General features: G+C 37.7%; 1 protein-coding gene across 1 annotated transcript; it reads left to right on the forward strand.

Moving 5' to 3' along the window:
• Nucleotides 1–12120: 12120 nt before the first annotated feature.
• Nucleotides 12121–13504, forward strand: LOC128633454 (uncharacterized; the record flags this gene model as incomplete). Its single annotated transcript, XM_053682076.1, has 3 exons — nucleotides 12121–12163; nucleotides 12289–12636; nucleotides 13137–13504. Coding segments are annotated over exons 1-3 (759 nt in total), but the record flags the coding sequence as incomplete, so codon positions are not given.
• Between the last annotated feature and the right edge of the window lie 147 nt (nucleotides 13505–13651).

The raw sequence follows: 13651 nt of genomic DNA on the forward strand, positions 1-13651 counted from the left end.
AGTACTGTATGTGTATACCTGACCATCACACCCAGATGTGGTTCTTCCCCAAACTGTTACCACAAAGTTTGAAGCACACAAATGTCTGCAGTCTTAGTCTGAACTGAGAGAACAAACCTGTTCTAGCATGACAATGCCCCTGTGCATAAAGCGAGATCTATAAAGGCCGAGGTTGGTGTGGAAGAACTCGAGTCCATTGAACATCTTTATGATGAATTGGAATGATGAATGCTAACTAATGCTCTTGTGGCTGAAATAAGAGCAGGAGCTTGTTCAAGGCAGGATGGGAGGAGGATGAGTGCAGAGACTTATGGGTCTCAGGTTGACGTCAAGGTCATACACTATATGGAAATATGTGACTAATATGAAGTCATTTTTTCTATTCAGGGATGTGTTTAATTACCCAGGAAGTCTGATGAATTTTACCTGTGACTGAAATAGTCTGAAGAGAAATAGAAATACACACTCTACATACTCATACTGTATTCCTTTTATTAATTGTTTAAGCATTAAATGATTCAGCTTCCTCCATCATTAATAACCATTATATGTATTTACGGTGCTGCTAGAAAGTTTTTGAACCCGTGTTTCTGCATAAATTTGAATGAAATGTGAACAGATCTTCATCTAAGGCCTACAACCAGATAAAGAGAACGCAATCTCTTTATCTCTTTATTGCCAAAAAAAAAAAAAAAACGAGGCAAAAACATTATAGTTATTACATTTATTTATTTAGCAAAATGATCCAATAATAAATATCTGTATCAGAAAAAGTCTGTGAATGATTGCTTTCAGTAACTGGTGTAACCTTCAATCAAACATTTCCAGTAACTGGCAGTCAATCTTACACAACAGATTGGAGGAATTTTGGTCCATCCCTCCTTACAAAACTGCTTCAGCTCAGTGATGGTGGTGGGCTTCCTATCATGAACTTGTTTTTAGGTCCTTTCACACCATTTCTAGACTTTGACTTGACCATTCCAAAAATACTGGATTGCTTCTGCTTTAACCATTTCGTTGTAGACTTACAGTGCGTGTGTGCTTAGACTCATTGTCTTGCTGCATGACCCACGTATGGTTAACCTTCAGTTCACGGACAGATACCCTGACATTCTCCTGTATAAACTTCTGGTACAATGCAGAATTAATCGGTGATCAATAACGGCAGGCCGTCCTAGACCCAAGGCAGAAAAACGGTTCCAATTATGTTGGATTATATTGTGGTTTTCCAAAGATACAGCTTTTCAAATAAACCAAAAGTTCTATTTTGGATTCATCTGTCCACAGAACCATGTGTTCCAATAGGCTTCTGGCTTATGCACATGGTCTTGAGCAATCTTAGACAGCAGTGTTCTTTTTGGAAAGTAATGGCTTCCTCCTTGCTATCATGCCATAGACATCATTGTTGTTCAGTGTTTGCCTGATGGTGGACTGAATGAACATTAGCATTACTCAATGCAAGAGTGGTCTGTAGGTCCTTAGATTTTTCTTTGTGACTTCCCGTAATATTATTGGCTGTGCCCTTGGTGTGCCTTGGAGTGATTGTTGCTGGACGTCCACTCCATGATTGAGTAACAGTGGTGCTGAATTTCCTCCATCATCTGCCTCACAGTGGAATGGTGGAGGTCAAACAATTTAGAAATGTTTTTCTTATCTTTTCCCAAATGGTGAGCATTGATAACTATTTTTCTGAGGTCCTCAGGACTGGTTATGTTGGATAATTTTGCTCAATAAATGTAAAAACTATAATAGTTTTGCATCATTTGTTTAATTGGGTTTTCTTTATGTACTTTTCGGACTTAGATGAATATCTAATCACATTTCAGGTGAAATTTACAGAAAATGTTCAAGTACATTTATTAATTTGGTAGATAATTTTATCCAAACAGCTTTCAGGAGGCAGGTTGCAGAGATCTGGCAACACTGAAAGACCACCACTGAACCAGATACAAGTGTAACACATCTAATGGAAAAACAGAGAGCTGTAAAATTGACAAATACACCCACACACACCTACACACACTGACACACATCTACACACACCACCACACACAGCCCCAAGTTAACATGAGGGATGTAGTAAGTGCAGGAACTGATCAGTGCTCACTGATACACAATGTCATGGAGAATGGAGCAGAATTGGCACATCTTTTAGAATAAAATAATTAAAACTTTCTCATCTAAAAAGAAAATGTGATTTAGATTTATAATTTTTAAATGAGAATATCTACTGTATATTATGTATTTACATTATTATTAGTAATATTACATGCCTATTAGAATTAAAATAGTCATGTTGAAGACCATATGACTTTCTCTCCTCTTTATTTTGTAAACTAATAAACTGAATAATAATGTGGAAAAAGAATGTTCTTGTTGCCGAAACATATATGATTACTCATATATTTTTATATAAAAAAAAAAACAATTATTAATATTAAATATTCTTGAGATTTAATATGAAAAGGTTACAACCTTATTATTCATCTCCAAAAGTATGAAATGCTTCACCATTAAATAATGTTCATCACTGCACTCATTTGTTAAAATTATTAATGCACGATTATTCAAAATATATTATTGTGAAGGCAGAAAAAAACAAAGTATGCTAAATATATTTGTAGTCGGAATAGTTTTATAAATTTTCACATAACTGCTGGTTTATTAGGCACAATGATCCTATATATATATATATATATATATATATATATATATATATATATATATATATATATATATATATATAGATAGATAGATAGATAGATAGATGGATGAATAGTAGATTTGCATGAACATTTGTCACAGGGTTGCAGAAAATTAAATGTTGGACAATACAGGTCGGATATTAATTTGCCCAATAACTTGACAAGAAAAAGAAAAACAAATAACACAGTGAAAGAGGGTTTTCCATCTCATTTCCTTCTTTTTTTGTTTTCAATGTTATTTTTTGAATAATTGAAATTCCTCTCTGAGGAAAGGTTAAAAAAAAGTGAGAGGAGGGACCACAGTCAGTCATCTACTGCTGCTTACTTGTTAGTCTAGATTGTATGAGGGAAATCACGTGATGTCAGAACCTCATGTCATGAATCTTTTGAACAAAGTGAGATGTGCTCAGTTTGACCATCTATACAGTCGCAAGAGGAGACATGCTACTACACGCAGACCTCAGACTGAAGATGCTGATGATGTGGATTACAGTGATGCTTTTTAATAAAATTGGTAAGTGTCCATGGTTTTGATTGTTTCTATTCAAAGGGACTTAATGTTCTACTGAGAGTCTCTGTGTATTACAGATAGAATAAAGTTTGTTATTTAACTCCTAACAGCAGATTCTGCACAGACAAACTATGTCAGTCAGCCGAACCCACTGATCACTGCTGATGTTGGTGATAATGTGACTCTGTACTGCTTTCGACTAAGAGAGGATAACTCTGGAGTCATCTTTTGGTACAAGCAAAAACCAGGACATGAGCCATGTGTAATGGTCACAGTTCATCAAGAGCCAAATTATGAAGATGAGTTCAAGTCACCAAGATTCAGTATCAAGAAAGAACAAAGGAATTACCATTTAAATATTGCTAATGTGGAACCATCAGATGAAGCCATGTATTACTGTGGACTGAGAGGTTTTTTAACAAGATTTGGAAATGGAACATTTTTATCAGTGAAAGGTAAGAATTTTAAAATGTACACAGTTAGGTTAATGCATATTTAATTAGTTAATATTTTCTTAAATATGACATTTATGATTAACAAAGGGAAGCCCTGAACCTAAAGTTGGCAATCTCATTATTTTTTACTTACTGTGATGTAATAATCCATTATTCAGTTAAAGAACGCATTATTTTGATTTGCTATCTTGTTATTTTATGTTAATAACTTTTAATCAAGACATCATTATTTCCACATTAAAGGTCCATAATGGTCACAGCGGTTATTTTGACTGTTTGAATTTAATGCTCAGGTACTATCTGGGAACCAGCATATGGAAATAAATGATTATATACAAGTATTTTACAGCAAAACACCGTAAAATTTCTAATTCTGGATTTGATCTTGAGCGTCAGTACATTTACAACTCCATTTCTAAAAAAGTTGGGACACTAGGTAAAATGTAAATAAAAACAGAATGCAATGATTTGCAAATCTCATAAACCCGTATGTTATTCCCAATAGAACATACCAAACATATAAAATGTTTAAACTTACGAAATGTACCATTTTAAGGAAAAAATAAGGTAATTTTTACATTGATTGCCACAACACATCTAAAAAAAAAAAAGTTGGGACAGGGCAACAAAATGGTGGAAAAGTAAGTTTTATTAAAAAGAAACAGCTGGAGGAAAATTTTGCAACTAATTAGGTTAATTGGCAACAGGTCAGTAACATGATTGGGTTTAAAAAGAGGATCTTAGAGAGGCAATGTCTCTCAGAAGTAAAGATGGGATGGAATCTGGATGGAAGCATGTTACTCTAAAACCTGTATATACCTTTCAGCATTGAAATATACCTTGAATATACCTTTCAGTATGGGGCACTAATGCACCCCATACAATCAGAGATGCCGGCTTTTAAACTGAGCGCTGATAAAAAGATGGATGGTCCCTCTCCTCTTTAGTCCTCTTTAGTTTAGTTCATCCAGGGTTTCCAAAAAGAATTTCAAAGTTCGATTCCTCTGACCACAGAACAGTTTTCCACTTTGACTCACTTCATTTTAAATGAGCTCTGGCCCAGAGAAGACGGCGGTGTTTCTGGATCATGTTCACATACGGCCTCTTCTTTGCATGAAAGGGCTTTAACCAGCGTTTGTGGATGGCACAGAGAACTGTGTTCACAGACAGTGAATTTTGTGAATTTTGAGAAATTGTATGATGATGTCTTGTCACAACAATCCTATTTATATTTGGGTGTATGAAGAAAAGTTCTGTATTTGATTGCTTTAATTTTTTTTTTTTTAAAACATAATATAAACATTATGTACCAGCTCTCTAGATTACCTTGGTTGGAATTTATACTTCCAGCGGAATCACTGTCTCTTCATATGCTGTAATTGACTGCATGTGCTTTATGGGCCATATTTATTATAAAGGTCTGCTTTGCACTGAACAGGTGATGGAGATGTAAAAGTGTCAGTGTTCCAGAGCGGCGTGTCGGACTCGGTTCCTGCAGGAGCGTCAGTGACTCTGCAGTGCTCGGTTCTCTCTGAGAGCAGATCAGCAGAACTCCAAGTGCTCTGGTTCAGAGCTGCTCCACCACAATCCCATCCTCAAATCATTTACACTCATCACAACAGCAGCCATCAGTGTGAGAGCGGCTCTTCTACACACACCTGTGTGTACAACTTCTCTAAGAACATCCTCAGCCTCAATGATACTGGAACTTACTACTGCACTGTGGCCGTGTGTGGGAAGATCATTTTTGGGAACAGGACACGAGTACAGTTTGGTAAGAAGTATAATGTTTTAGTGATATGCCAGATCACAGATCCCACTAGTGTCTATCTACTCTACTTCTATTTACTTGTATTTGACGATCCAAGTTGTCTAATTATAAATATTTCTATTGTTATCAAACCCCACATCTCAAATCATTATTCTTGCTCATTTTCAATGACCTAAAGAAATGAGTTGGTTTAGCATAGAAGTAAACACTGAGCCTATATTTAACATTGTGATATTTACTGTGTGACAGAGAGATCTGTGGACCCTGTAGTGATCTACCTCGCTGTAGCTTTGGGAGTATGTGTGGTTGTGATCTTTGCTTTGATCTTTCTCATAACCTGTAAAGGAAGAAACAGAGGTAAGTCTGATTATTATAAAGTTATTTTAAAATTACATTATTTTCATTATGTACAATGAATCACCAGTTTATTAGTTATTATATTGTTATATATAAAAAATATTGCGATATATACACAAAGTTACACTTTATTAAATATAGTGATCTGGTACATTCTAATGCTGGGAACAAAGGGAACAAAGTAGAGTTACTGTTACTACCCCACATTTTCCTACTAATATCACACCCTGATGGGTTTTATTAGCAATTTGCCAACAATTACATTTTTATTTCATTAAATGCAACATGTCATGCTTTTTCCATTTATTATAGCTACATTTAATGCTGTGGAACATCCAAAAAAAAAAAAAAAAAAACACAAAGTAGCTCATGTTATATAGCAGCTTTAAACAGTTGTTGCTTTTTCTTCTCTACAGTGAGACTAAAACAAGGTTCTGTGACCAACAAGACCCTCAATCAGGTAAATTTTCAGGATATGTGAACACATGATGTTATAAAGAGACAAGCAATTAGTTTACAATTTTTGCATCAAAGTATAATAATTCTAAAGTCTAATTCTAATAATCTAATATCCATTCCTACAGGACTGTGACACTGTGGAGGTGAATTACGCTGCCTTACATTTCAATGAGAGGAGAGCCAAAAGAGGACGAATGAAGAAACAACAACCTCAAGATGTTATATATTCCGATGTGCGAGGTCTTTCTGTAACTAAGATTTGATCTCTAATCTGATTCAATGTAATTAGTTCTGTTATCAGGTTTCATTTGTACTGTAGACGTGTTTTTGTTAATGATTGTTTGGACTGAATGTAAACTGAAAGTAGTAGTTTTAGCCCTTTCTTGATTTCTTCACAGACTTAATTGTTTCAGATCTCCAAAACAAAACTTATTCATAAATGCGAGGTAGACTAAATGTCTCGGAAAACAGCACACTATGCTACCATCACTAGAAACTCCAGAAAAGTTGGGTATTGAAATACAGCTGTATATATTTATTAGGATCATTTCTTACTCCAAATTGAGAAAACTTGGAACAATGGTGAATCATCCCAGAAGTGGCCGGCCTACCAACATTCCTCAATGAGTGCCTCGACTTTTCCGAGAAGTCACAAAATAATCCAGATAAACATATAAGAAACCACAGGTCTCACTCGTCTTGGATATGTTCACCCTTCGTAGAAAGACACTGAGCAAAAATTGTATCCATTTGAGAGTTGCAAGGCAATAACCACTGCAAACCAGAGGAACTTTAATGGTTTCCTAATATTTGCTAAAAAACACTGTATGACCCTCAAGCATTTTGAGATTATGTCTGGTGGCATGATGAGTCGAATTTGTTTAATTACTTCAAAAACATTAAGAACATCATAACAGCTGTCAAACATTGTGGTGGTAGTGCGATGGTGTGGGGATGCTTTGCTGATTCAGGGCTTAGGTGAATTGCCTTAATTGACAGAACCAGATTTTCTTGATCTTTTTAAAACATTATCTACCTCAATTAACCAATTTTTTTATGCCCATTTTCAAGATTGTATTGACATCTGGTGTTTCCATCCAGAGTTTCTTTTTTATGCAATATCACAACATTTGCATAAACATACATGGATGAAACATTTGGGTTACGCATTTAACCCTGTTCCCTGAGAAGGGAACGAGATGTTGCGTTAAACATTACAGTATAGGAGTGCCCTTGCGCACGCGACCGGTATCTGAAGCTTGTGTAAAATCATGCCTCTATAGTGAGGGAAAAAAGTATTTGTTCCCTGCTGATTTTGTACGTTTGCCCACTGACAAAGAAATGATCAGTTTATAATTTTAATGGTAGATTTATTTGAACAGTGAGAGACAGAATAACAACAAGAAAATCCAGAAAAACGCATGTCAAAAATGTTATACATTGATTTGCATTTTAATGAGGGAAATAAGTATTTGACCCCCTCTCAATCAGAAAGATTTCTAGCTCCCAGGTGTCTTTTATACAGGTAACGAGCTGAGATTAGGAGCACACTCTTAAAGGGAGTGCTCCTAATCTCAGCTTGTTACCTGTATAAAATACACCTGTCCACAGAAGCAATCAATCAATCAGATTCCAAACTCTCCACCATGGCCAAGACCAAAGAGCTCTCCAAGGATGTCAGGGACAAGATTGTAGACCTACAGAAGTCTGGAATGGGCTACAAGACCATTGCCAAGCAGCTTGGTGAGAAGGTGACAACAGTTGGTGCGATTATTCGCAAATGGAAGAAACACAAAAGAACTGTCAATCTCCCTCGGCCTGGGGCTCCATGCAAGATCTCACCTCGTGGAGTTGCAATGATCATGAGAACAGTGAGGAATCAGCCCAGAACTACACGGGAGGATCTTGTCAATGATCTCAAGGCAGCTGGGACCATAGTCACCAAGAAAACAATTGGTAACACACTACGCCGTGAAGGACTGAAATCCTGCAGCGCCCGCAAGGTCCCCCTGCTCAAGAAAGCACATATACATGCCCGTCTGAAGTTTGCCAATGAACATCTGAATGATTCAGAGGACAACTGGGTGAAAGTGTTTTGGTCAGATGAGACCAAAATGGAGCTCTTTGGCATCAACTCAACTCGCCGTGTTTGGAGGAGGAGGAACGCTGCCTATGACCCCAAGAACACCATCCCCACCGTCAAACATGGAGGTGGAAACATTATGCTTTGGGGGTGTTTTTCTACTAAGGGGACAGGACAACTTCACCGCATCAAAGGGACGATGGACGGGGCCATGTACCGTCAAATCTTGGGTGAGAACCTCCTTCCCTCAGCCAGGGCATTGAAAATGGGTCGTGGATGGGTATTCCAGCATGACAATGACCCAAAACACACGGCCAAGGCAACAAAGGAGTGGCTCAAGAAGAAGCACATTAAGGTCCTGGAGTGGCCTAGCCAGTCTCCAGACCTTAATCCCATACAAAATCTGTGGAGGGAGCTGAAGGTTCGAGTTGCCAAACATCAGCCTCGAAACCTTAATGACTTGGAGAAGATCTGCAAAGAGGAGTGGGACAAAATCCCTCCTGAGATGTGTGCAAACCTGGTGGCCAACTACAAGAAACGTCTGACCTCTGTGATTGCCAACAAGGATTTTGCCACCAAGTACTAAGTCATGTTTTGCAGAGGGGTCAAATACTTATTTCCCTCATTAAAATGCAAATCAATTTATAACATTTTTGACATGCGTTTTTCTGGATTTTTTTTGTTGTTATTCTGTCTCTCACTGTTAAAATAAATCTACCATTAAAATTATAGACTGATCATTTCTTTGTCAGTGGGCAAACGTATAAAATCAGCAGGGATCAAATACTTTTTTCCCTCACTGTGTTTATAGGCCTGTCATGATCAGGTGACGTGGCAATTAAGTGCATCGCGTGATATATGTATGGCACCTCTGAACCCCACAGTGAGCCTGTATTTTCTGAAGCGAAGATGCAATTCACAGGCCTGCCCTGGTATGACAAAGCTGCCCAATGTCTTGTTTCCTTCTCAGGGAACAGGTTAACATGCGTAACCCAGACGTTCCCTTTCAAAGGGAACTCCACATTGCGTTTAGCATAACACTATGGGAACGAGAATACCCACTCCGTCATACTGAGGGTACGGCCTGTTCAAAAAGACCCAAGCCTGAGGGTCACTGCAAGGCACTTGAGCCCGGGGCGGAATGAATATCCAGGCTGTAATAACGAATGAATGTGTGTGGCGTAGACCACCATGCAGCAGCACACACATCCTGTAAGGATACCACATTGGACAAAGCCTTCGAGGAGGCGATCCCCCTAGTGGAATGAGCCCTTATGCCTAGAGGCATAGTGAGACTGCACACAGATTGCTTCCACTACCCATTTAGAGATGCGCTGCTTTGACACAGCATCACCTCTACTGTCGCCACCAAAGCAGACCAGCAGCTGCTCTGACTTACACCCCTGGCCGGAGCAGTGGATGTAAGTACAGAGAGCCCTTACTGGACACAGCAGGTGCATCCTCTCTTGTTCCGGTGTGAGGAACAGAGGAGGGGAGAAAGCCTGCAACACCACAGGCTGGGCAGCCAATGTAGGCACTTTAGGAATATAATTTGGCCTAGTATACAGGAAGGCCTTGGCTAATCCAGGGGCAAAGTCAAGGCAGGAAGGGGAAACAGAGAAAGCTTGTAGATCTACTTACTCACTTGAGAGATGTCAGGGCCAACAGAAGAGCTACCTTTAGAGTCAGAAACTTCTCAGAGGCTGACTCTAAAGGCTCAAATGGGGCCCCTGACAGACCTTCCGAGACCATAGAAAGGTCCCAGGAAGCTATGCGTGGCCTGCAGATGGGCTTCAGCCACCTGACACCACACATGAACCTCAAAGTTAGAGGATGTTGCCCCACAGAGGCTCCATAATGCAGTGGAGAGCCGACCCCGGAAGACAGAGCAAGAGATAGAGCAGAGCTCATCTCCGGGTTCTCTTCCGCATCCATAAGAGATCCCCCAGACCTGAGACAGCTAGCAGCCTTGCCAGCAGCCGGCCCAGATCCGCGAGGCTCTGAGACCCAACTTGCTTCGGCTTCCGAGAAGAAAGTGAGTCACGAGGTGAGCTGCCTGATATAGGAGTTAAAATGCGCAGCCTCTCAAGGCTGCCATCGCATGCTGCACTCCTAGACACCTCACACAGAAAGTGTGCACTATTCCCTGTCATGAAACGGGAGCAAACCGTAACACACTTCCTGAATTCTCTCACTCATATTTTTCTCTCTCGCTCATTCCTTTTTTTCTTCTCTTTTTTTTTTAAAGGGATAGAAAAGTCCAGAGATTTTGAGAAAAGATAGGGAGGAAATTAAGCGTATTTTGTTTGTTTACACAAACAACTGACATGCTGTCTCGCTGAAGATAATAAGGCTGACGGCAGGGTTCACAGGTGCCATATATATCACGCGACGCGCTTAATTGCCATGTCACCTGATCATAGCGGGCCTATAAATAGATGCATGATTTTACATAAACTTGAGATACCGGTCGCGCTCAAGGGCGCTCCCATAGTGTTATGCTACATGCAACGTGGAGTTCCCTTTGAAAGGGAACATAACTAATGTTCAGCACAAGAGGAAATACACCTCTGAATGCCTCAAAAGAAACAAAATGAAGTTTTTGAAGCAGCCTAGTCAACGTCCTGACTTTGTTATATATACTGTATGTAATGTATGTAAACTTCACACTCACAACATCTCAACCTGAATACCTATGGGGTATTTTAAAGTCATGTGTTAGAGAGCGCTCTCACCTGTCTGAAGAGATGTGGTTTCTGTAATAATCAAGTCACCGTGAAATAATGTAGTGTTAATACTGTTTTTAAGATACAGAAATGCCACACTGGTGCCAAGGAGGAGCTCAGAAAAGCTTTTTTTTTTTTTTTTTCATTTACCAATAATATGTCTAGAGTAAAACCTGCATTTACTGGTATCTACTTTGCATCTGTAAGTGGGACGAGTCTGTGGTTTAATCGTGAGAAGAAGGAAGTCTTAAGTAACCTACATTCCGCTTCTGGGTGACCAGAAACAAGCACAACATGCATATAAAAGAAACCACGACAAGAGTCATCAGCTATTCAGCTCTCTTATAGTACTTATTTATGGTCAGAAATAGGCAACATGGAAAATGCAGTTTATCCTCTGTCCTGAAAAAGTCAAATTTACAGTTTTACCTCTGCATAAAGCATTTACTGAAAACAAATGGATGAATAAACCTTTTTTTTCAGATCTAAAATACATGTACTGTGCAATTATTGAAGTGAAATGATAAAAAAATCAAAACTGATGTTTTACTTTACTTTCTTTTTATTATAAGCTTTCTTTGAACATATTTATTTTTTAATTTTTTTAATCCCCACCTCATTTTGTTTAAAATGTTTACCTGAATGTGTATTTGATTTTACTTGAATAATAATAATAATTATATATATATATATATATATATATATATATATATATATATATATATATATATATATATATATATATATATATATATATATAAACAAACATTTTATTTAAGTTCAAAGAATAAGCAACTTTTCTGTGTGCAATACTTCTACTTTAACTTCTACTTGGTTTTGTACTTTGTTCTACTTCTTTTTCCCCTACAGACTTCTGGTGGTCAAAGTGTGTAACAAAAATAGAGACATGTAGATAGAAGGATATAGAACTTGTGACTTGTAACTCAGCCAATCAGGTGAAAGTCTCCAGTACAAAATACTTGGTGCTTTCCTCGTTTATTTATTTATTTTGTTCTCGAAGAGCTCGATCTGAATATTATTTCACCTCTGAAGATGGCTCCAGTATGGACAATTATTTTATTTCTCAACATGATATGTAAGTTTTAAAGACACTGAATTTAAACTGGCTATAGATACACGTATTAGCTCTTTGATTTAATATATTTTCATCCATTGTTTATTTCTCTTGGTCAATTCTATCTAATTTAAATTATTTTCTAGCTCCAGCTCTATCTGTGGATTTGTCCAGACCATCATTTCTCTCAGTGAAGTCTGGAGAACGTGTTACTCTTAAATGCCCATTTGGAGATATTCCTAAGGCTGAAAGTGTGGTCTGGTACAAGCAAATATTTGGAGAAATGCCTCGAAAAGTGGGAGAAAAATTATCATTTAAAGGTATCAAAATTTCCCCTGAGTTCAGAACTTCAGGATTTACAATGGAGGCGACTGATAACGGCATCTCTCTGATAATTCCACATATAATAAAAGATTATGGAGGACTTTACTACTGTGGAAGATTTAGCTGGGAGAATTTTACATTATCTAATGGAACTTTCTTGGATGTAACAGGTAATAAACTAAATCAATTGAGATGCACCATTTGCTTTTCAAATATGATCGCATATCCCTCGCATCATGAAAAGAAAAAAACCCCAAAAACAAACAAACATTTGATTACATGTGAAATGTAAAGTAATTGTTCTATAAGGGAACCTGTGCTCACTAAAAGTGTCATGCTTAGTGTTGGGGAGAACTTACACTAACTTACACACATTACACTTATATAACAGACACTTGCCCCTCAAGTCCTGATTGGTTAGAATGAATTAAATAAAACTATAATATAAACAGTGTAATAAAAATAATGTGTACAATGAAAAATGTGTAAAATATAATGATTAACATAAAATGTCATTTTAAAATAGTCATTTGTTTTAGTTAACTTACTGATTCAACATATGAAGAGCCTTGAACTGATGCAATTATTGTTTGGTTTTGTCCCAACCGCTAACTAGTACAAATTTATAAAGAGAGCCATGGTCTTACACTCTCTATATTCCACTGAACAGATGATGGAGATGTAAAAGTGTCAGTGTTCCAGAGCGGCGTGTCGGACTCGGTTCCTGCAGGAGCGTCAGTGACTCTGCAGTGCTCGGTTCTCTCTGAGAGCAGATCAGCAGAACTCCAAGTGCTCTGGTTCAGAGCTGCTCCACCACAATCCCATCCTCAAATCATTTACACTCATCACAACAGCAGCCATCAGTGTGAGAGCGGCTCTTCTACACACACCTGTGTGTACAACTTCTCCAAGAACATCCTCAGCCTCAATGATACTGGAACTTACTACTGCGCTGTGGCCATGTGTGGGAAGATCATTTTTGGGAACGGGACAAGAGTACAATTAATAAAACCTTCACTCAGTAAGAATATAATATTTTATTTTATTCATTATTATTTATTAATGTACTAATTATTAATAAATTTTTATTAATAAAAAATGTAGTTTACTTATTGTCTAACTAAAGTGTAATGCTTGTAAATATTTAAACATTGCTATGATCACAATGTGTATAGTTATTTTACA

Source organism: Ictalurus punctatus, chromosome 8, assembly GCF_001660625.3.
Source record: "Ictalurus punctatus breed USDA103 chromosome 8, Coco_2.0, whole genome shotgun sequence".
Taxonomy (NCBI): Eukaryota; Metazoa; Chordata; class Actinopteri; order Siluriformes; family Ictaluridae; genus Ictalurus; species Ictalurus punctatus.